The sequence below is a fragment of the Amblyomma maculatum genome, chromosome 1 (genome assembly GCF_055883805.1).
Source record: "Amblyomma maculatum isolate TAMU_Amacu chromosome 1, ASM5588380v1, whole genome shotgun sequence".
Taxonomy (NCBI): Eukaryota; Metazoa; Arthropoda; class Arachnida; order Ixodida; family Ixodidae; genus Amblyomma; species Amblyomma maculatum.
Genome location: NC_139344.1, coordinates 472,750,562 through 472,775,702, shown reverse-complemented (window position 1 = coordinate 472,775,702; position 25,141 = coordinate 472,750,562). Strand labels below are relative to the sequence as shown.

The 25,141-nt window shown below is 46.1% G+C and overlaps 1 protein-coding gene across 5 annotated transcripts in view; it reads left to right on the top strand.

Moving 5' to 3' along the window:
- The window catches only part of Scm (Polycomb protein Scm), a 200,311-nt gene that overhangs the window by 39,020 nt on the left and 136,150 nt on the right, over positions 1-25,141 (top strand). For 3 of the 5 annotated variants that reach the window (XM_084605586.1, XM_084605580.1, XM_084605569.1), the window contains exons 3-5: positions 4,171-4,298; positions 6,152-6,347; positions 11,823-11,893. In XM_084605586.1, the coding sequence (XP_084461712.1) occupies positions 4,171-4,298; positions 6,152-6,347; positions 11,823-11,893 (395 nt within the window). The remainder of the gene's footprint in view (positions 1-4,170; positions 4,299-6,151; positions 6,348-11,822; positions 11,894-25,141) is intronic. The other 2 variants (XM_084605592.1, XM_084605575.1) reach the window with 1 other exon arrangement.

Below are 25,141 nucleotides of genomic sequence, written 5' to 3'. Positions count from 1 at the left end.
TACTCATTTTCAAGAGCACAAGAGGCGCCTGTACACATGGACTTCACCGGACGGTCTGTACAGGAATCAGATTGATTATATTCTTCGCCGGCAGAGATGGAGAAGCGCTATACAAGCAGTAAAAACAAGGCCTGGGGCCGATTGTGGCACTGATCATCAGCTTCTTATTGCCACATTTAAGCTTCGATTGAGGAAAACGCAGAAAACTAGAAGGCCTTTCAGGTATGATCTGGATCAAATTCCATCAGAATATGCTGTGGAAGTGAGGAATCGATTTCAAGAATTAGATCTAGAAGACGGAGAAGAGAGCCTGAAGAGATGTGGACTGATGTTCGTGATATAATACAAGAAGTTGCTACTAAGGTAGTTCGAAAGCAAAAGAAATGCAAGAAAGCGAACTGGTTATCTGAAGAGGCTTTGGAAATAGCTGAGGAAAGGAGGATGGCAAACGTTAAGGGCGAAAGAGAAAGATACAAGTCCTCAATGCGGAATTTCAGAAAATGCTGAACATACAGTGCCAAGCAGTTGAGAACAACAGCCAATTGAGGAACACAAGAGCTCTGTATAAAACAATCAAAGATATCAAAGGAAGCTTCTGTGCTAAGCTGGGCGTGATAAAGGACAAACGAGGCAGGGACCTCACTGAAGCCTCAGTGATAATGAAGAGGTGGCAGGAATACACAGAAGAACTGTACAAGAAGGACCCGGATGTGCAAACCCAACATAAGACGGTTGTGATTACTGATCTCGAGCCGCGGGCATCCTGAAGAGTGAAGTTGAATGGGCCTTAGCCAGCCTTGCTAAGAACAAAGCTAGCGGAATCGATGGCATTCCAGCTGAGTTGCTTCAAAACCTCAACCATGACAACGCTGTTAACGTTCTGTATACATTATGCCAGCAAATTTGGACAACCCTGCAGTGGCCACAGGATTGGAGGAGGTCAGTTTACATCCCCATTCCAAAGAAAGGCAGTGCCAAAGATTGTTCCAACTACTGCACGATCGCGCTTATTTCGCATGCTAGTAAGGTGATGTTGAAAATCCTCCAAGGTAGGCTGCAGCAGTATGTGGATCGCGAGCTTCCGGACGTGCAAGCTGGGTTTCGCAAGGGCAGAGGAACTAGAGACCAGATTGCCAACCTTCGCTGGATCATGGAAAAAGCAAGAGAGTTCCAGAAATCCATCCATCTACTTCTGCTTTATTGATCATGCGAAAGCGTTTGACTGCGTATTTTGACTGCGTAGATCACAGCAGATTGTGGCAAGCTCTCCAAGAGATGGGAGTTCCAATTCACCTCATCTGTCTCCTCAGGAACCTGTATGAAGGGTAAGAGGCCACACTCAGAACTGGGCATGGTCTTACTGATTGGTTTCCGATTGAGAAAGGAGTGAGACAAGGCTGCATACTGTGGCCCTGCCTATTTAACCTATATGCAGAGTGCATCATGAGGAAAGCCGGTCTGGACGAGTCTTCAGCTGGAGTGAAGATGGCTGGGAAATGTATCAACAACTTCAGATATGTGCATGATACCACTTTAATGGCAGAAAGTGAAGTGGAACTCAAGAGACTTCTGATCCGCGTACAAGAAGAAAGTGAGAAGTTTCGGCTTAAATTGAACATTAAAAAGACAGAGAACATGGCGTCTTGCCCCATCAAGTCCTGGAGCATCAAGGAACAAGAAGTGGAAGCTGTGACAGATTTTCTCTTCTTGGGCTCCAAGATTAACCCGGAAGGAGACTGCAGTCATGAAATTAGGAGACGCCTACTTCTGGGAAAGAGAGCCATGGCTAGCCTTGACCGCCTAGTAAAGAGCAGAGACATTACACTACCAACCAAGATCCGTATAACTCGTGCTATGATCTGTTCAGTTGGGATGTATGGATGCGAGAGTTGGACTGTGAAGAAGGCTGACCGCCGAAGAATTGACGTGTTTGAATTGTGGTGCTGGCGGAGACTCTTGAGAGTTCCTTGGACTGCCAGAAGATCAAATCAGTCGATATTGTCGACCATAAACCCTGACTGCTCATTGGAGGGTCAAATTTTAAAGTTAAAGCTCAGCTACTTTGGTCATCTGATGAGAAGAGAGGAGTCGCTGGAGAAAGATTTGATGTTGGGAAAGGTTGAGGGTCACCGGCGAAGGGGTAGGCAGCGAACGCGATGGTTAGATGGCATCCTTGAGGTGCTGCAGATGAAGTTATGTGATGTTAGGAAGATAGTGAGAGACCGGAAAGCGTGGCGTGATATGGTCCATAGGGTCACGAAGAGTCGGACACGACTGAACTGAACTGAACTGTCCCTTTAAGGAGAACAAGGGGAAATTGTTCCCCACAGTTGGGAAAACACAGTGTAGTACGTGGGAAGGGGTGGCCAAGAGGGGGAGATGGAGGCAGGAAGTGTGTTGAGGTAAGGTGGCTATGCGACTGGCACGGGGAAGGGTTAGGGGGCTGTATGAATATTCCTTTGAGGAATGCATTTGTTGTGCAATGATTGGTCATATCTTGGATTGATCATATGCTTGGATACTGCAAATGGGTTGGTCTTCTTCGAGACTTGATTTTCGTTAACGGTTGGCAGTATTCTTGCAAAAATTCCCTTTGTTCTTACTAGTGAAATTCACTTATCTGAAATCTACCCGTTTTGGCATCTTTCTAAATTCGCTAAATGATAACACTTATTGCTATTGTGACAATACAGACTTCGAAGAGGGCTCATTATGAGAATGGAAAGTATTTGAATGGCTGTACAACGAGCATATGCAGGCTGCACCAATGTTTGATCTATTTGTTACAAATCTCTAGCTGGGCGTACAACTGCATAATCTATTCAGCACGCATAAAATTAGAGGAAGATGGGCATAAATAGCAAACTTTTGAACCGTGTGCTCTGTTTCATAGCAATTTGCAGAGCTAGTTAATGGCATTGTGCTCACTCTCTTTGCCAAATTGCATTTTTCTCGATTTAAGCACAGTTCTCAGTGCAAAGGCATGCGGCCAAAGAAAAGAACAAGGAAGACTACGGACAATTATAACGCTGACTCACAACTGTTTATTTAGCGACACATGCTAGACTTGCATCTAGACTAGTGCAGGCAAGAGAGGCGGCAAGGAATAGGCAAGGTGCTAACCTTGTCGAGCACTGCACTACTTGCAAAGATGGCGAGTGAGGATTTTGATCAGCAGCAAATTAAAAACCACCCGTGAAACGATGGAAGCATATTATACATTTAGAGGTCAGATTGTGTGTGCGATGCCTCAGTTGTTTTGTATAACGCAGACTTTCCTTTCCAAATTCTTGCGATAAAGGGTGTGATGTGTTCCTTTTATTTATTTTTTTTTCTTGCACGGTATGCACCTGTGCTAGTCTGGATCTATAAAAATCTTGTGGTCATCGCTAAATAAATAGTTGTAAGTCAGGGCTGTGTTCGTCCCTAGTCTTCCTTCTTTTCTTTGGCCGCGTGCCTTTGCGTTGAGAACTATGTGCTTAAATCTAGACTACCAACTAGCCCAACAACTAACTGTAATGAAGTTCATTTTTCTGGTTTGGGGTTTTTTTCTTGAACACGGGAGCTGTGAAAATATGTTGCGGAATTTTCACTATTTGGGTCCATACTTTTTTATTTCCTATTCCTTTGAGTGAGCCTAGGAAACCTGGGTTTTAATATTACTTGATACTGTTAATATAACGGCAGGCTTCTGGGTGCAAAATATAGTGAGAAACACAAAAATGAGTTTTGTTTTGTGTGTTTTTGCCTTTTCTTTTCTTTCTAAGAATGAGTTATTTCATATATGATGACATTATTTTAAAGATTGGCTAAACTAAGGAAAGCATTTTTGCAATTTTGTGCACTTGACTTTCCTAAGTTCGCATAGGTGAAGAAACTACGGAAAGTTTTCTTTCTTTGCCTGGCAATAGCTTTTCTAAGCAAGCATTAGTTATCCTTGTCATATAGGCTGCCTTTCATTCCTTGCCACTACATTCTAAGAGTATACCTTTAATGGTATTATCAGATAGGAAGAGCTGAGGAAATGTTACCTCTTCTTGTTGGTCTCTGTACACAGTGGTGTATCAGAGGTGCACTCACTTGACAGTCGCAAAAGCTGTATTTGTGTTGACAGCTGGCAGGGAGGAATGTTCTCTGAGGCATTTGCCTTCCTTTTGTTGGGGCTGACAGCTTGCGTCGTTCCCCGTTTGCCACCTGTCTGTTCGCTCTTGCGGTGCCCCACAGCTGCTGCCGCCGCCCTTTGTGTTGTGGCCACATGTGCCTACTCTGAGGAAGGGGCGGCAGACAGGCAGTTGCAGGTTTGTGGTTGTGTTGCTTTACTTCTTCTGTTCTTGTCTGGAATGCAGGCAGCATTTGATGTGTGATGAGAGGAGTGGTAGTGCAAGAAAATACAAAACATCAAGCCGACTGCTTTTTTCAGGCATGTGCATCTTTCTTTTGCTTGGTGCAAGTGTGACGGGGAGCTGTGCATTACACTGCTGCCGGTTAAAGGGCATCACATTCTTTTTTTTTTTTTCCTTGGGTGTGCTGTGAGTGCGACATTTCTAAGCGGGGTCATCTGTCAGGAGGTATGTGGAAAGGTTTGCCACTTCCTGCTAGCTGGCAAGCTTGCGCAATGAGCTCAATGCGGTAGTTCTATTTTTGAGACTAAAATGACATTTGTTCTGTCAAGGTTGGTGAACAGAAAACAATCCACTGCCAATCGGAGCTTCCAGGCAATCGATAGTGCATTCCGTTGGGTGCTGAAGGGGCCCTACCTATCCGCTGTTTGAATGCTCAAGACACAGTTGCTGTCTGCCTCTGGTCTTTGTGCAGCAGTGATGCAGTGCGAGTGGAATGATGGTCCACGATACCGCCAAGCTGGTCACATTGAATCCTTGTCTTCTGCCTCCACGGGTTGTCAGTTTCTGCCGCTGTGGCATAATGTCTCCTAATGTGGACTGCTGCACTCTGCAGTGGCTAGTGATTTTTCATGTAGAGGCCAACTAAAGCAGGTTGTGTGAAGGCCATATATCAAGGTACTTTTCAGCCGTTTGCTTTTTGGACAGTAGCCTCTTTTGGGTTTGCCCGATAGGCATGCCTGTTGGGGTTTTCACGCATCTGACCTTGTACTTGACCACCGGGGCAGAATGCCATATGTAAGGAAATACTCCATAAGCAGTTATTGGAACTGACTGTTCCGTGTGGCTGCAGGAAAAACAGAAGCATGGATGGTGGCAGTTGCAAGCAATAATTTGTGTGTGCGTGTGTGCAAGCGCGCAGGATGGTATCACAAAAATAAGCATTTAGAGATGAAAGAGTATAGTTGTAATCTTGCATTGTGCAGTCAGTCATGTCTGCAATACCTTTTTATACACATGCATAGTTCTATGCGTTCTTAGACGCCATTGTGATTTTATTGAAAATGGGGAGGGGAGTATGCGGACATTTCTCTGTCAAAGTGACTGTCCTTAAAAGCATGCAGGAGTTAGTGTTGCAGGCTGTAGGGCTTAGGAAATGCAAGACCTCTATAGTGAAGCAAGTGAATTTTCCATAAAAGTTGATTGAATTTTGGTTTGATTTTTAGGGTTTAATGACCCAAAGCAACTCTGGCTATGAAAGACTCCTTAGTGGAGGACTCCGGAAATTTCAACCACTTGGGTTCCTTAATGTGCACTGACATTGTGCAGCACACGGGCACTTTGCTTTTTGCCTCCATTGAAAAGAGGCTGTCACCGCCATGATTCAGTCTCGCGTCCTTGGGTGCGGACATTGAGTGCTGTAACCGCTGTGCTACCGCAGTGGGTTCATAGAAATAGCTTGCCAACGTTGTAGTCAACGCTATGGCTGTTGCTTGCTGTGTGGGAGCATTCACTGGAGCTTGCTAGTGGCCAGTTCTGTTTACTTTCTGTAATTGATGTGCTTGGCAGGCGTAGATTTTATTGCCTGCCATAATGGTTGGATAACTGTTCACTTGTATTGCATGTATTCCATGTGGTGCTTTTTAATGATTGGCTCGTTGAAGTCTAGTATTCCCTTTAGCTCACTTTCTTGCCAGGGCAGTGTTTTGGATGCATAGGATTCTAGTGCGGGACGTTTCTGAAATTCAGTGCACACATAGCATTGTTGAGGCAGTGGTTGTCATGAAGGTAATCCTCATGCTCCTCACTAGGTGGCCTGTGCCCTGTGTGAGATTGTGATCCGTGGTGCATCGGTGCACCTGGAGGACAATGGGCAGCTGCGCGAATTCTGCAGTACCGAGTGCCTAGACAAGTACCGCAATCGGGACCCGGCCACCATGGCTGCCTCAGACCGGCCCAAGCTCAAGCCGCACAACAACCAGATCCAGTACCAATATGAGAGCTCAGGTGAGGGGGACTGATTGCCCACACTGGCGAGCTGGCTCAGAAATTTCAGTTCCCATGGTGGGCGGCAGTCATGTTTGGTCTTGCTCATTTCTGCAGCAATGACTGCCCTTGATTACAGTTTGCACCTGCTTGAGCTCTGCAGCACAGAGGTGACATACATAGCTTGTACTGCTGTAGTCTTCATGATGACGCTGAATCAATAACCCATTGTCACTTAAGTGAGCCTCTCATCATGTTCATATGTGAGAGCAGCACAGGCTGCATTGCAACAGGGAAGGATGTCAGTGTTTCTTGTTTGCAAAAAGCTGGCTTTAGAAAATGTCAGTAAATTATTTAGTTGCTTTCTGATAAGAGAAACATGTCGGCCACACACTGCACTACAGAGGTGTTTTTGGCTGCTGATTGTTATTGTGCACGTCATTAGGCATATTTTATAATAAATGTGCACAACCCCAGTATTGCTTTCTTTTTTTTTTTTTTTGTTCTGTGATGCTGAAGTAATCAGAATACCAAATGATTTTCTCAATACGCATTCCACTTGGTCATAGTGAAACTACCTCAAGGTTGATTTCAATAAAAGGAACGCAGTAATCTTTTGCAATAAAGATTGATAGGTCTCATCACATCACATGATGCTAATTTTATGGGCAATGAAGTTTACAGAAAATTGTCTGATTTACTTTTCGTTACCTTACACTAGATTTCACTAGGATGACCACTATGTTTCATTGCAAAGGAATAGATATACTGAGTCAAAGTAGCCACATTTCACTGCCAGCTTTAGACAGATCTTAACAATATGCCTTGAACCCAGTTAGGAATAGGATGCAGATTCTTCCACTGGTTTTCAGGGTACTTGTTACAAGCTTTCCCACTAGGCTAGTGAGCTGTAAGGAAAAGCCAACTACCCTTTTTTTTTCTGCTTCGGGCCAAAAGTGCTTGGGGTCGCTGACCCCACATTGAGTACTTAAAGGTTGCTTTTGCACCATACATATTTATAGATTTAATTTATTGAGACATTTTTGTTCATTAGGCACGCAAAATCCCATAAATGATATTGTTTGTCTAGTGTTGATCTTATTGGCATGTCTTCCTTGTCCCGGGAGGAACAGAACTCATGGTTTGTCTTACGTGGCAAAACTTTTGAGCTGTGCTTTTCTCTGCTCCTCTCACTGTCCTCCCTAACAGCACGTGCGTGACTTTGTACGAGAATTATGCATAGCTGTTAAAATGTGACAAGGGATTCATGTATATCCCCACAAAGATCAGAGCACTGCATTGCTCGCCCAGGCTGGATGTTAAACATCCACTGGCATTTGGCAATGATATTGGCAAACTGAGTCTGACTCGACTCAGTCAGTTCAAAACACTAAGCCGCAGCAGACATTCTTGTTGTGAGGGCACTGGCCAGTGCCAAGGTGGAGCCAATCTTTCTGAGAGCGGTCTTTGCCGTGTGGCATCTTGTGTGGTTGCTAATGTATGCAACAAAATGAGGGATGCTTAACGTGTGCTGTATGGGGACACATTTCAGTGCTCAGGACAAGTACAGCAGTAGAACACCACTCTAGAATACAGTTGAACCGGATGTAACGAACCTCTATGTAATGAATTCTTGAATTTAATGAAGTTTTTAAATTCCCCAATGCCACACCCATTGAAGCTAATGTATATTCGACCTCTATGTAACGAAGGCATTGCGGCGGTCAACCTTGATGTAACGAACTCGAGGAGCTGATCAGTCATGATTTTTGGAGCTTTTACTGAAAATTTGGCCGAAGAAATGCGCTAATTTAGTGAATATTAGAACTCTAAGAAGCCAGCAGCTACGTGAACGCCTGTAATTGCAGAAATCTAGCAAAATTGGCGATGATGATGATATACAGTTAAATCTCGTTACAAGAGACACTGTTATAAGAGATACTCGGTTATAAGAGACATTTGAAAATGGTTTGGTTGGTTTTCCTATGTCTGCCATGTTAGAAACATTGCATACAAGGGACATGGTTACAAGAGACACTCGGTTACTAAGGGCAACTTTTTCAGGTCCCTGGAGTAAATTCTTCACTATTTAGAAGAGACACAACCCAGGTGTGCTCATGCAATGCAGCTGAAGCATACCAACTCGTACATGATGCATTTCAGATTCCCTTAGCTAAATTTTATTCCATATCAGCATCCTTTTTGTTGTACATGTCAGGAACTGAGGAGTGCTTCATCATGATTGGAAAGTCAAAACGACCCCAATGTCTTTCTCTTTGTGGACAATGCTTCTTGCAACACCAAAAGCACCAAAGTTCTCATGCTCAAAGCCACCAAAGTTATTTTTCACTCCAAACTCCACACCCTACCTTCGACCAACAGACAAAGGCATTATGTACTCTGTCAAGTTGATGTAAAAAACAAGGTTGGTAGAACGCCTGTTGCTCGGCAGGAAGTAAAACTGTACAATAGTATGTGATACGAAGATTGCTTTCAGGTGATTTCAGGTGTCTAGAATGGCCTGAGAAGAAATGAAGAAATGAGAAATTAAAACCGTTTCAGACAAGCAGGCTTTAAATGTGGTGACATAGCGTAAGAGGGTATATATATGGATACTGTGGAAGGCTTCCTTGAAGATGAAGCTGGGGCGAGCATCCAAGAGACTGCTGAGGTACCAGAATCTTTTGAGGAATTCGTATCTGCAGATGTGGATCTTGTGTGCTCCCAAAGAGCTTACAGATTGTGCAATTCCCACACAAGTAAATGGCACATGTTCCACAGAGGATTACTACGAGGACATTTCAGAGGAAAAATGTCAGCATCTGAGGGTGACTTCAAAGGTATTTGAGCAACAGGAAGGCTTGCAAAGTGAAGTGCTTTACCTCCAGAATTTGGGAAGGAATGCACTCTGCACTCACAAAAATACATACTAGTATGAATAACTTTAAGCTTTCCTAACAATTTCCTGTTAATGTGCGTGAATGCATTTATATGCTGAGGTGCAGTAAACTGATCAACACAGTGCTTTTAGAATTTTTGGTTACAAGAGACCTTGCTTACAAGAGACATCTTTTTCGGGTCCCTTGAGTGTCTCTTGTCATCATCATCATCATCAGCCTGATTATACCCACTGCAGGGCGAAGGCCTCTCCCATATTTCTCCACTTGCCAACTTTCTAGCACCGCTCCGTGGCTAACGCAGCAGCCTCCTCAGGCATTGGTAGTGTAGTGCAACACCAGGTGGCATTAGTGGCTGCAGTTGATTTCTTTGTAGGTACTGTACGTGTGTGTAGCACATGCAATTTTTGCGTACGTTGTGCATTCGCCATCTTGTCTGTTGTTCTGTGTCTCGTGCACGTCTCGTGTGTCTGCAAATTTGCGGTGTTGGTTCGCCCGACGTGTTTCGGAAGTACTAGGCCAGCCTTTCTGCCTGTATTCATGGGGCTCCGCTTGTATCTGCGACGTCAGTTCTTCGTGATGAGTTCAATGGCCAGAAATCAAAAAGTTTTGTTATTTCAAGACAAAATTGTCATTTTAAATGCGGTCTCCGCGGGCTAGAAGAAGAAGGACGTCGCCGCTCGCTTCAACATCCCAGTGAGCACCCTGTCAACAATTTTGAGTGCGGAACATTAGAAGTGCCGTGGAGTCAGGAACAAAGGCTAATAAAGGATTGGAACTGTCAACATATGATGATGTGGACAAGGCAGTGTTCATGTGGTATTTGGACACGCAAGCCAGGAATGTGCCCGTAAGCAGAGCGATATTACAACAGAAGATGAAGGATTTTGCGTGCATCTTGGGCCATGATGACTTATGACTTCAAAGCAAGCAATGGGTGGCTACAAGGTTTCAAGGGCTGACACAATGTCGTCGGGAAATACATCTGCGGTGAATCTTCCTCTGCAGACAGCGATGCTGCTGCTTTGTGAGTGGCTGACACGCTTCCTGGAATACTGAATTGCTTCGAAGCGGCTGAAATCTATAAGGCCGATGAGATGGCTCTCTTTTATCAGATGCTTCCTGGCCGCACGCTAGCACTTAAAGCCGCGGTGGAAAGCAGAGCAAACTCTGCGTAACAGTTCTACTGTGCACCAACCTCGATGGCACTGACAAGTGAGTCCCGCTAGTTGTGGGAAAAAGTGCCCATCCCAGGTGCTTTAATGGGACGAAGCGTATGCCTGTGAAATACACGGTGAACACTAAAGCGTGAATGACTCGGGCAATATTTTCTGAATGGCTGAAAGACTTAAACTTCAACCAGGATGTCAAGCGGCAAGGCCGTCAGGTTTGCCTACTTCAGAACAATTGCGCTGCGCACCATGTTGATGGCCTGCAGCTGTCTCACATCGAACTGCACTACTTCCTGGCTAATTGCACATCACTAATACAGCCGCTGGACAAAGGAATAATGAACAGTTTTAAATGCTGTTACCAGCGGCGGCTGATACAGAAGCTTCTTCTGAACATGCTTCTGGAACGGGAGCTGAAGATAGATATTTATCAGTCAGTTGAAATGCTTGCTGCCTCCTGGCAAGAAGTCAGGGCAGAAGTTATTAAGAAGTGCTTTATGAAGGCAGGGATTACAAAAAACTCACAGGCTGGTGCCGATGACGAGGAAGAAGAGACTTCAGCTTCATCCGATGTGGCCGAAGCATGGGAAGAGCTACGCAGCAAAGGTGGTGTCCCCGACGACGTCAACCTGAGCAACTTTTTGTTTGCCAACAACGCTGCCGTAGCTACGGAGGCACTTGCCGAAAGCGTGCAAAATCCCGATGTCTGTGATGATGGTTCCTGTGAGCCAGGTCCGTGTGACGTGTCCACCGCGAAGGAGGGGATGAACGCAATCGACGTATTGCGCCGTTTTGTCGGCTCGCGCGACGACAAAGGAGCATTACATGATTTAGCTTCATTGGAGCGCCGTGTTGTGCCATTGCTCGCTCGGAAACAAGCAGAGATTACGCAGTTTTTTACTGTAAAATAAATGCCTGGAGGGTGCGTTCACTTTCACTGATATCTGAAGCCTTTCGGTTTCGTTTCTGCATCATTCGTGCGAGCCTTCATACGAAACCTGCATATAACGAAAAATTGCGAACTTTTGAGAACTTCATTATATCCAGGTTCAACTATATAGCTTCCCCATCTGTAGACGACTGTGCATTTTTCTTTTCTTTCGTATGCTAATAACAAAAAAAAAAAAGACTGGCATACTTAAGTGCTACTGTCCCTGATGCCTTGCTTTTCATGAGATTTCGGCATGCGTTCTACACATCTGAAGCCAAATGCACACTAAACAAAACAGCATAATTGCATTGCATGCCTGCGCAATTTCTTTATAGAGTGTATAAAGCATTGTTTAGACTTTTCTATATGTAATTTGCACATATGCTTCTTAAAAAGAAAAAAGCTAATTCTTGCGGCTTGTGGCACGAAGCCATGGAGTTGTTGTTTCCTGTGAGTGCACTGCCCTGTGTCAGTGCCTAACAAAGTGGTCTCGCAGGCTACTTCGACTGGGACGAATACCTCAAGGAGACAAACTCCCAGCCAGCACCATCAACATGCTTCAAGCAGGCAAGTTGCTCCTATTAGTCATCCACCATGGTGCTGAGCACTGCATTTTAATTCTGATGACGTGCAAACATGCCTGCATTTCGACAAATTATTGCACCCATGCCTCATTCGATACTTCTGATGACCACAGTGCATTCTGTGGTGAGTTGTGGCCTCCTGTGTGGTTATTGGCTACCTTTCATTCGATGGAGGATAAATGCGAGGCGTCAGTGGCATAGCCATCGCCACTGTCAGGTTCCTTACCGTGGGCAAAATGGCCATTTTCTGTAGGTTTCGCTCATTTTTTTTTTCTGTAACAACTGTCAAGTCTCAAATTTTATGCAATGGACAAAAAGAAAGCTAAATAGGTAGATTCGCTTTTTAGGCAAACAACTTTGAATATGAAATTGTGACACACAGTTTTATTTCTCAAACACAAGGTTTTAGAAAAAACATTTTTATTTAACAAAACTTGAGAAAAGCACTTGTAAATGTAACGTCATAGATTTAAAAAATGCTTCGAGATATACAAAATACAGAGCATTCTATTGGCCACTCCCTGTGAAAAAATGAAAGTTCAGTATTGAATAGCATTCTTGATGCATAATAACAACTGGAAACTGTATAATTATCATGTCATGCAATAGGTTTCAGTAGTTTTTTTTTTCAGTCAAAAATGTCATGTCTGAAATGTTATGTAATACACGAAAAAAAGCTATTGGGCGCGAGCTCCACTGGAGTGGGCAGCGTTAGTGTCGACCTAGAGGAGCAATTAGGTTCACGTTACTCCGCTTATTGCTGCTGAAGCACGCGCTGGATTGAATTTGTGCGTTTTGCAAGTTAAAAGTCGCATTTTTTTCTGCAGTTTTGCTTGTTGATGTGTGCCAGCATCACATACTTTCATTTTGCGTCGTCGCTATTGTTGCTTTAGTTTCGTTAAGCTTTTGACGTGGCCTGTATACGGGACTGAACCCGGCGCTCGCTCCCATTCCTACCCGAAAAATTAGCTGAAGGAAAATTGGTTCAAGAAGTTGCCAATGTGTAAAGAAGTGAGTGGTCATATTTGTGTGCGGAGCATGCGTTTCATAGAGCAAGATTCCATCTATATGGAACTGGAAGAGTTCCGTGAGTTATGGTCGAAAGACAGGCGCTAATTAAAGTCTGTTTTTATGCTTATCACATGGGAAGCTAATGAAGTCTGATATCTGTCGGAATTTAAAATATACTGGCTTCTTCGTAGAGCAGTATACCTACCTGGAGCGAGGAATGTTCGTCCGAAAGTGGGGAGCTGTCAAATTTCTTCTCAGTGAAGGCATTGATGCCCGAAACTAAACGTTTCTGCTGCCACACGTAGCGCTACGCATTGTGACTTGCCTTGGGCAACTTCAGCAGTAATTTCACATGACCAAGAAAAATAATTATGCATACCATGATCTGCTCACGTAGCAAAACTACGCGGAAAAACAAACACTCATCAGAAGCTCGAGTGGCAATGAACATTATCAATCTGCAAGAAAAAACGCACCTCTGCACAGCTGCTTTAAAGATTTCTTCGCATCATTCCCACTATAAAACTTAACTATTGAAGGATAAGCTGAATGGCACCGCTTCTGCTGGCACTGTACGAAGTACCCCACATCTGTCATACCCTGTGAGCTCCGTTTCTCTGCCAGAGAAATATGATTACAGAGTAAAGCAGTGATGTAGTGGTGCAGCGCGTAATTTTCTCAAAATGGTTATTATGATTTATGACCGCTTATTACTGACTGAATGTGTCACATGTTCACTTTCTTTAACAACAGAGACAACAACGCTGCAGGTGTGCGGCGTCGTAGCAGTAGTTCAAACTCTCCAGGCTACTCTTCGAGAGCTCATGAACTTTGTGAAATGCCTTCTTGCCTAATATTTTTGGCCTAATACCGCAAATAGTCTTCAACAGGCCTGGACAAGTGTATGTAAAAGAAAAAAATCAATTCAGCATTAACGCAACTAAACTGCCCAAGAAAGAATCACACAGCAGCAGTTCAATGTACGTTATCCCACTTACTGCGCCACGCGGCGCTGTCAAGAGGAGGCGACTCAGTATGTCCTCGCCCCCAATATAAAAGTGCTTTTTAGGCATTTAAATTTGAACAACTAATTATAAGTAGCAAGACAGAAGTTATTTTCGCCCAAAACAAAATTTTAGGCAAAAATCAAGCAAATTGTGTAAAGATATGCTTTTATCTAAAACAGAAGAAAGGCTAAAGACTTTCTGGAAGATGCAAAATGTTTACCGTGTCTTTGGCTGCTCTCCATGTAAAATGGAAGGTTGGTCATATATTTAGGGGAAACCCCCAAGGTGGAGTAGATTTTTAATAAGGGAGTAATTACTCATTATCATCCACCCGAGCGCAGCCATACGGCTACAAAGGAAAGCTATACAGTGGAGTCACGTTGATGCGATTCCCACGGGCTCCGAAAATAAAAGCGTATTATCCAAAAATTGTATTATCCAAAACGGACTCCAAAAGATTGCGAATAACACATACTTGGCACAGAACTTGCTTTTATTAAAGCATGTTAAAATAATCCGTCACTTTGCGCTGCACTTTTTGCTTTTCGAGGTCCTGCAGAAAGCTTTTTTGGAACTCGTAGAAACGAGTAGCAGTTTCCTCACTGAGCTCCGCAGACGTGACAAAGCCACGAAGCCCGTCCAAAGCTTCGAGTGCACCGTCAGTATTTAATGGCCGACGATCGCCGCTGCAATCTCCGGCGTCTTGGTTGTCATCGTCGTCGCTCTCCTCTTCAGCAGTAACATCTGCAATGATGTCTTGGACGATGCGCAATTCGCATGTCGCCAGTTGGTCGTCCGCCGATACAAACTCTTCCGGAGACACGTCGACATCGAGGTCACCCCAGTCCGGGATGTCAATCTCTGCGCCGTCATCTCCATTTTCCTCAGTATCGCCAGATGCACAAAAAAAGCCACACTTCTTGAAGCAGTTGGCGATGGTGTCGGGTTTGACGCAATCTCATGACATCGCCAGAAAATGGATGGCATCAAGAAGATCCACCTTCAAGCTGGCATCTTTCCGGTCAATCTTGGCCAAAAAGCGTCTGACCAACTAGCTCCTAAAGTGAAAGTTCACGTTTCTAGTGATTCCTGCATCTAGGGGCTGCAAGTGCTGGTGCAGTTGAGCAACAGGAAAATTACTTGACGTTTTGCAGCCGCGAAGTATCGACAGGGCGCGCGGCACAATTGTCGAGAAATAGAAGAATTCTACGGTTCTCGGCACGCATCCGGGCATCCAGAAGGGTGAGGAACTCTGTGAAAAGGGCTCCGGTCATCCATGCCTTCATATTCGCTTTGTAAACGACAGGAAGGCGTGGGTTACGCAATAAGCAGCGTGGCTTCCAGAACTTGCCAATGACGGTAGGCTTGAGCTTCTCGGTTCCACCAGCGTTGCAGCACAACAATACGGTGACTCTTTCTTCGCTTTTTTTTCCGCCTTGACACGTCTCACCTTTCATGCTGAGACTTTTCTCGGGCTGGAGGTTGATGAACAACCCAGCTTCGTCTGCGTTGAACCACGTCCCTTGGCTAGTACTGAGCAATCACCGCTGGCAGAGTCGAAAGCCAGTTGGAGACCTGATCTTGGTCGGCAGACTTCCCTTCGCCGGAAACGGTTTTATAGGACAGGCCACTCCGTGTTTTAAAACGATGGAGCCACCCGCCCGAAGCTTCAAAATCTTCGATGCCCAACGAGAGTGCTATCTCATCAGCTTTCTCGCGAACAACTGTCCCGGCCACGTTCACGCCCGCCGCCCTTACTTCCCTGAACCTCGCCAGTAGAACCCCTTCCATCTTGCCATGCTGGGCGCCCCCACGCCGGCGCCAAAGACTTGAATGCCCTTCCGAATTTCTTCTCGCTTGCCGACGATCGTGTTCGCGTGCCAGGTCGACACGTTTCTTCTGCAGATTGTCGTCGACTTTTATGAGAATGTCGAGTTTTTCTTTCAGCGGTAACGCTTTACGCTTCCTAGACATGGTGAAGCGCACGGGTGAAACGTGGCACCAGAACAAAAGAAACGATAAGTGCGAAGTGCAAGCTGAACGTTCGGAAAACCAAAATGGCAACGAGAAATGGCAAACACAATGCCAACAAAGCCTACAGCATCGTCAATGCATGCGCCAATCACTGCTTCTTGGTCACATGATTTTACCGTGATTACTATGTCTTAGGATAGATGGCGCTAAAAAACCTTAAGTGCGCTTCTGCGTTTTTGGTGTGCGAGCTTGCGAAAATGGCTCTCAGAGGCCGCCACACTGCTGCAAGCGCTGTGCTGAGGCATGGCCGGACTCAAGCCAAGCCGAGCCAGGCCAAGCCTCGAGCATACGAAGCGCATGTCCCCACGTCTTCAGTCCGCCGTGCCTGTAGTTTCGCTCGATGCGATAATAATCCTTGCAACTGAAATATTATAAAGCTGTTCACATACGAAATATCAACGCGGGGGAAAAAGAGGGCTTTTCACTACCTGAAGCACTTTTGAAGAACATTTTAAGAGCCAATCAGTTGATCAGATTTATCGACACCAAGCATGCCTATGGTATGCTCGTCGACAAGCTGTGTTTTCCTGACAGAAATTTGCTCCCGTTTCCCATCTTCCTTTTGTCGTCGTTTTGCGGACACATGCTTGTTTGCCGTGTGGGCAGTGGTCATCATGTGGACAACGCGTCAATTCTTCCACTGAAGGTAAAGCACACCGTTGTCTCGGAGCCAGTGCACATCTACTCGCTTGGCCTTCCTTGAACAGCTGGTGCCTTTGAAAGGGTGTCTAGCAACCGGGAAAATCAGGAATTGTCAGGGAAATTTCATGCACCGGGAAAAATCAGGGAAATGTCAGAGAAACCATAAAAAATTTCGCCAAGTCAGGGAATATGGCACGATATATTCTGCAGTGCATTTTCATTTTAGGGTGGCGCACAGTAAGTATGTTATTCATGCAGATTTTTTTTTGGGGGGGGGGGGCTGAGCACGTGGCTCCGCAAAGCGATGCGCGATATATAATAGTTTGATTCCAGTGAATGCCTGAGCTGCCACAATACAAGAAACCAATACGCATGTGAGTTGGGTATCCAATAAAATATGCGGAAGCACTGCGTGGAAGTAGTATGCGACAAAAAGCAGGAGTAGATGCGCCAGCAGTGGCCAGTGCTAAAGCGACCGGTGAGCTTAGCTACAGTCGAGGTCCGTTGTGGCACTCCAGCGGTTGACTGCTCACGTCTTCGCGATCTCACCGCAGGTTCCGCGCTTCACGTGCACAATAAAATTGCTTAACACTTTCATGTTCACAATCATGAGCTTGCACCGGCATCACATTCCGCGCTAACGCCGTGGTGAAATTCTCGTTGGGTCATGGATTTTACCGACAGAACGGACTTTGTGCCAACAACTCTGTGCGCCGTCTCCGCCGTAGAGTAGTACGCGGCTGCGGCGTCAACTCAAAGTGTACCGGGATGCAATTCGAACTGTAATTTGAACCCGTGGTGTCGTCATCGGGTGACATGGTTGATGTTTCCTGCACATCTAACAAGTCTGGCACCGGCTGTAGCTCAACTGTCCCGGCAGCACGCTTGTGGCCAACGTCATCTGGTTTTTATTCCTTGCCGGTTTCTTACGGCTTCCCGTTGTGTGCATGGTTACAGTCTACTGGTTTCCGGTTTCTCGATCACAAGGAAAAACTCTGCACAAAGCGGTGCATCGAGAAACATGAGCGCAAACGGAGACGCGCATGAAGCGGCGGCCATGGCAGCGAACGTTAAACAGCAAGAAAAAAATAAAATGACGCGCCAATTATGCCAGCCAATGGGGGACGCGGAATGGCGCGCTTTTGAAGTGCGTCGCGTGAGAATCGGAGACCATAAACAGTGTTTGCAGAACCGCCGCGCACAGCCAGTCCGCTTTAGTGAAGCCATTTTGAGATATTTCAAATTGCACACAAAGAAAGCAGCTTTAAACAAAGCTCGAGATGGCGGCGATCGGCCGGCTGCAACGCCCGCGGGAATTTCGTACACAATTCCACTTTTCGGGGCGCATTTCGTGGCTGCCGTGACGTTTTGAAAGCCGATTTTATTGCATTTTCTGACCGAATTCAGCGTTGATAATTTGAGTGCAGGTGCTCGAAAGGATAAACGTTTCGAAAATGAGTTTTTCTCAAAATTGGTTTTTGATCATTTTTCGCTCGAGACAGGCCATGACCTAGGGTGCCTCGCATCGAGGCACCCTATATACACCCGAAATTTGACCAATCAAAACCGCCGTTTTTTCATACGTGGGGCTTGTAAGAAATTTCGCAACTGGTATTATATCAGTGCACTTTTAATTTTTAGTAAACTTGCGACGTTTTTACCTGCCATTAACACTAACAACAGCCTTTCACTATTATAAACTGCAGAATGTGATTAATAAATAGCTTTTTCTTGGGAATTATTCGTCTGTGCTCATTATCATCAGCAGCTACATTTTTGAGCCTCTTCACTTGTCAGGGAAATTGACCTGAAATAATCGGGGAAAACCTGGAAAAGTCAGGGATTCTGAAAATAGTGGTTTGCTAGACACCCACCCTGTGTGAGCTTTTTGAGACCCACGCCGGTCTTTGCGTGTTGTGCCACAACCCAGTGTCTTGCATTCAAGCAAGCGCCAAAAAAGGTTGGTCGAGGTGTAGACATTGTTCATATATAGTCCAATTTATATATATATGTATATATACAGTTGAACCCCGTTATAAGAGGCACGGATGTAAGAGAGAATCGGTTATAAGAGACACTCTTCACCCACTTGGTTGGTTGCCCTATCTCTCCCATTAATTTAACCTCTTTTGTAACAGACATCGGACATAGAAGACAATCGGTTATAAAGGACAAGTTATCCCTGCATTCTGTCTACAATCTCGCTTAAAGCAGACATTTTAACTTCCGATGCAGTGCCATCGGTCGGTAATCGCAGTTGCGCCCATTGTGGAAGCAAAGGGGGACGATAGAAGTACGCAGTCACTATTTATTATAACTTCAGCAAAGCCAGAGTAAGTCGGTCCGCTATAAAATACCGACGAGAAGCCCCTGCAATGGGATTGCAACATAGGAGAGCACTTCAAACTTACCGCTAAGGGTACGAGTGCGACCGCGCATGCGGGCGTCTGCCCGAGGCAGCAATACCGGGAGCGCGAGGTGGGCACTCTCGTTCGCACAACTCCCAATCAAGAATCACAGGTGTCGCTTCCGCAAGCCTGGCAAAGCGCACAGCGGGTGCTATCTCTCGCGCTGCATTTCGTTAATGACCAATATACCTGCCAAACGCGAGCGAGGCGATCAGCTAGCGTATGGTGGCTGTAGCCACCATAGCTAGCGTCTCTTAGTTGGCGCGAACAAGCCATGAAAGCGAGGCAATTGCCAAGCCAAGCCCAGACAAGCAGCGCGAAAGTGGCCGCACACATGCTTTTTTAGACAGCAGCATCGCAGTGAGCATCAATGAAACTTTCCTGCTACTGCGCTTAACCCTAACTGCGCCGCCACGACGTGACGCTGCTTTAGGAACGTCGTGAACTGGGCTTATCTGCCATTGTTACCGTTGTGCAACGTTCATCATCGCCACCTGGCTGCTTCGCTGTTACCACATCCCCGGGCGCATAGTCAGCATGGCGGACTGCTCAGTCAAGCGCCGTACTAGCCTTACGGTCGCGAAAAAGTTGGACATCATAGCGGACCTCAACTGCGGGATGAAGCAAGCAGGCATCGCCAGGAAGTTTGGGTTGTCACGCAAGACAATCAGCGGAATCTGGACTCGACAAGAAAAGATCATCAAAGAAGCACCCACTGGGGCAAGCAGGTCCACGCTGCGTAAGTCGTCCCATCCCGTACTAGAAGAAGCGCTTCTTCTCTGGATTCAAGACGCACGGAGCAAAAATATTCCACTCGGCGGGCATTTAATTCAAGCCAGAGCCAGGCAGCTTGCATTCGGTCTTGGCATTGAGGTTGAAGCCAGTCAAGGATGGTTTGACAGATTCAAGCGTCGTCATAGTATCAGCTACAAAGCTATTTGCGATGAGAGCAATGCTGCTGACGAAAACACCGTAATGCAATGGAAGAATGAGACGTTGCCGTCTTTATTAAGCGGATGGAAGGCTTGTGATGTGTACCATCTTGACGAGTCGGGAATATTTTTCAAAATACTCCCCGGCAAAACATTTGCCTTCGCAAACCAAAACTGCAGCGGAGGCAAAAAAGCCAAAGAGCGCCTTACAGCTATGTTCTGCACTAACATGGACGGAACTGAGAAAGAAAGAATTTTGGTTATTGGCAAAGCTAAAAACCCAAGATGCTTAAAAAACTACTCCATCAATGTGGAGTACACAGCTAATAAGGCTGCATGGATGACGGCAGACATTTTCAATAAATGGCTGACAAGCTTTGATGAGAAGAAGGCGAGAAAAAACAGGAAGATCTTAATGTTTTTGGACAGCTGTTCGGCACATACGAAAACCCCGCCGTTGAAAGCTGTTCAGCTCAGCTATTTCCCTCCAGGCTGCACCTCTCTTCTACAGCCTCTGGACCAGGGGGTCATAAGAGCTGTTAAAGCCAAGTACAGAGGGCGGCTCGTTGAACGACTGCTCTTTAACATGATGCAGAAGCGGGAAACAACCATCAACGTGAGGACAACAATTGAAATGCTGACTGGCTTTTGGAGTGACATCAAAACGAGTACAATGAGAGGGTGCTTCCGAAAAGCGGGTTTTAATCTGCAGCAGGAAGGGGACACTGAATATGAAGACATGGAATGTGGAGATGAGGAGCCAGAAACTTGGGCAATCATTCGAAGTAAATTTGAAGAGTGCGGCACATTTCAAAGCTTTGTTGAAGCCGATGACAATATTCTTGTTGCAGAAGACCTCACAGATGAGAACATAGTCAGAATGGTGCAGGAAGAGGACCAAGAGGATAGTGCAACGGATGAGTCCGACAATTCTGCACCACCGCTGACTTCTGGTGAGGTCATGTCAGTACTCAGGCAAGTGCGCCATCACATACAGCTTTGGCCCAGTGGGCACGAAGCTCTTGGCCTTGTCACAAAGCTGGAAGAAGCTGTGCTAAAAAACACTGTAAATGCAGCCATGAAACAGAGCAAGATTGAGAACTATTTCACCCGCAAAGCAGTGTGAGAAAGTTGTGGTGGAAGGAATGTGGATTGTACAGTCGAACCCGGTTATATCGAACCCGGATATATCGAATTTTGGTTATATCGAACTCACGGAATATCCCTTTGAAAATCCCATGTAAAAGTATAGGAAAGTCGCGTCATATATCGAACTCAATTTCACCGGTCGTTCGTTATATCGAACTCCGCACCACGCACTGGAAAGTGTGCCTTCCCCAAAGACGATCGCATCACCCTTGGCCATTTGCAGCGTGACGTTTTCAAGCCACGCGCGGAAGGAATGAGAGGGGACAGTTCTGGACAGCGCCGCGCCCATTCCCCAAAGGCACACGCATCTGCAGTTATCATTTCCCGCTCGCCAACACATGACGTTTGCAAGCCATGTGCGTGGGTGTGCCCATTCTTTTGCCGAGCTATCTCTCTCCTTCAGCATGCGCTAGGCATGCGCCAAGTCAGCTCAGCCCGTTTTAAGACAAACGTCGGACGCTTTCTTTCTCCAGCGTGTGCTGCGAACCGCCTGCGCGCGGCGGCTGACGTGGCTATGGCACCTGCGGAAAGAAGCGGCAGCTGTCTGTTTTTCTTCTTTTTTTTTCTTTTTCGAGTCGTTCTTTCTTACCGTTATGCTGTACACGCGACGTAGCGTAAGATATGGCGGCTGCGGACGTTAAGAAGCGGCAGGCTTTTTTTTGCAGGAGCCATTTATCTTTGCATGTATGAATCAACGGAAGCACGCAGTCTGCTGCTGCGATCATGACGCCCGCTCCAAGCGCGGCGTGATAAATCGAACCAGGCTTGTGCAATCAAGCCATGACGGGCACTCTGCCAAGTTCGCTCCCCGCCACCGGAGGACCTATAAAAAGATAAACGCGCCCTGACGTTATCGCTGCGCAGCATCTCGGTACGCTGCCAAAAAATGAGCTGTGGATGCGATGACCGAAACAGAGTGACGCACGCCATCGACATGCAAGCAAAAACGCTCGCGATTTCTGCCGCAGCGACACAGAAACCTTGTATTGAGCTGTCGCGGTGGCTCGAGCGGCAAGAGGGACGCAGTTCCAACAAGTTTGAAATTTTTCGCTCTGTTGCTGCCGCTCGTCCCTGAGATTGCTCAATCGCTTGCATGTGAGCGAGCTGGTCTTAACGCATTTTTTATTTTTCAAATTCTCGGGTGCAAAAGTGGAGAGTGGGTTCATTATGTGAGTGGGTTGATTAGGCGACAAATACGGTATCGTATTTTTGCATCGTAAGTGCCGTCACAAGCCGATTTTTGTATATCGAATTATCGATATATCGAACTATTTCGCGATCCCCTTTGAGTTCGATATATCCGGGTTTGACTGTATTCAGTGTGTGGCTGTCGACCTAGCAGGTCATAATATGAATCCATATGATGATAAACTTTTTGCAGCAGGCTATACCAGTCTTCTGAGCTTCTTTTAGTCATAAGGTACCTACTTTGAAATAGGGCTGAACAGAAAATAAAAAAATGGTACCCTGCTTATAAGACACCTCTCATATAAGAGACAAAAACTGCTCTCCCGTACGTGTCTCTTATAAAGGGGTTCAACTGTATATATATATATATATATATACAGTAAGCCCTCGTTAACACGAACTTGCATATCTCGAAAAATCGGTTAAGTTGAAAATTTTCCACGCTGCGCATTCACATCCTATAGGAGCCTTGCGCTGCCCAGGGGGCGCCGCGAAAACGGTGCTAAAAAGCGCCCTCTAGGCGTCTGCTGGGTAGTACAAATCACCGGCGTCTGCATTCAAATGCATGGAGTCAGCATGGATCCACCGCTTTAATTTCTCTTATGTATAAATTACAACAAAATTAAGGTGCTGAAAAATCTTTTAGGCTGTCACGACGTAAAAAAAGGCAATAAATAATCCTAGTCAGGCACTATACGACATGCAGCAATTGGAGGCGAAGTCTCGGCGCGCTGCCAGTCGACATAGCCCGGCGAGTGTCGCGCGAATTCGTGGAGCTCTACGAAACTTTTACACGCAGCTGAGCTGAAGCAAATGGATGCACGAAATTGCAACACGGATAGGCAGCGTAAGCCATCCCTCTGAGGCACAAAAAGTCCTTTCGATGGGCACCTTGGGCCGGCCGTGCATAGGCCGTTGGGGTTTGCGTTCAATGCATGCATGTGATTTTTTAAGTTGATCCTAAGCTGGTTTTTGCTTTTTACGCACAGTTTAGCTGATAAGTCACACTTGTAATGTTTGGAAATACAGTCCACGCACTGAAAAGTCCCACAGAAAGCTGAAGCTGGGACTGCAGAAACGTTCGAATTACACCGCGGCAGGCGCTTGTGTTCGTCATTAGGTGCAGATATCAGAAGGCACGCTAACTTCGTTTCACTGCTCAACTGCTAATAGCCTTTGATTTATGTGCTTGCAGTTCTCGAGCCAGAGCTTTTGCCTGTTGGGGGAAATGGGGACTTTGCATATTAGAATTACACACTCTATCATTTTAGGAACGTGCGGTGCATGACCGAAATGCTATGGTCGGCTGCTTGGTAATTTTAAATATGCCCCAAATGACGTCTATTACTGTTTTCTCTTGAAAGTGAATGGCGGCTTTCATCAAGACAGCAAACGTTTTAAGTAAACTCTAGTTTATCGTCCTCATCTTTCGTTGCTTGACGTACGCACGAGCAGTTCTTACTTACATAGCCGCCGAAAACAGTAGCATAACGGACGGTTTTGCTCTCGATCACAGATAAACATATAGCTGTACTGTATATACCGTCGAACCCGGATATATCGAATTTTAGTTATATCGAACTCACGGAATATCCCCTTGAAAATCCCATGTAAAAGTATAGAAAAGCCGCGTCATATATCGAACTCAATTTCACCGGTCGTTCGATATATCGAACTCCGCACCACGCACTGGAAAGTGTGCCTTCCCCAAAGACGATCGCATCGCCCTTGGCCGTTTGCCGCGTGACGTTTTCTAACCACGCGCGGAAGGAATGAGAGGGGACAGTTCGGCGACGGCTGGTCTGGGCAGCGCCGCTGCCCATTCCCCAAAGGCGCTCGCATCTGCAGTTATCGTTTTGCCGAGCTATCTCTCTCCTTCAGCACGCGCTACGCATGCGCCAAGCCAGCTCAGCCTGTTTTCAGACAGACGTCGGACGCTTTCTCCAGCGTGTGTTGCGAACCCTCTGCGCGCGGCGGCTGACGTGGCTATGGCGCCTGCGGACGTTAAGAAGCGGCAGCTCTGTCTGTGTTTTTTTTTTTTTTTTTGCAAAAGTCATCTTTTCTTATCGTTGTGCTGTACACGCGGCGTAGCGCAAGATATGACGGCTGCGGACGTTAAGAAGCGGCAGAATTTTTTTTTTCTTTTTTTGGCGGGAGTCGTTTTTTCTTGCATGTATGAATCAACGAAAGCGCGCGGTCAGCTGCTGCGATCATGACGCCCGCCCTAAGCGCGGCGTGATAAATCGAACCAGGCTTGCGCAATCAAGCCATCACGGGCACTCTGCCAAGTTCGCTCCCCGCCACCGCAGGAGCGATCAAAAGATAAACGCACCCTGACGTTATCGCTGCGCAGCATCTTGGCACGCTGCCAAGAAATGAGCTGCGGATGAGATGACCGAAACGGAGTGACGCGCGCTGTCGACATGCAAGCAAAAACGCTCGCGATTTCTGCCGCCGCGACACAGAAACCTTGTTTTGAGCTGACGCGGTGACTCGAGCGGCGAGAGAGACGCAGTCCCATCAAGTTTAAAATTTTTTGCTTTGTCGCTGCCGCTCGTCGCGTAGATCGCTCAATCGCTTGCATGTGAGCGAACTGGCCTTAACGTGTTTTTTTTTTTTTTATTTTTCAAATTCTTTGGTGCAAACATAGAGGGTGGATTCATTATGCGAGTGGGTTGATTACGCAACAAATACGGTATCGTTTTTTTGCATCGTAAGTGCCGTCACAAGCCAATTTCTGTATATCGAATTATCGATATATCGAACTATTTCGCGATCCCCTTCGAGTTCGATATATCCGGGTTCGACTGTAATTTCAACTCTGAGCCGATGGAGCGGGCAACTTAGAGCGAAAGGCGTT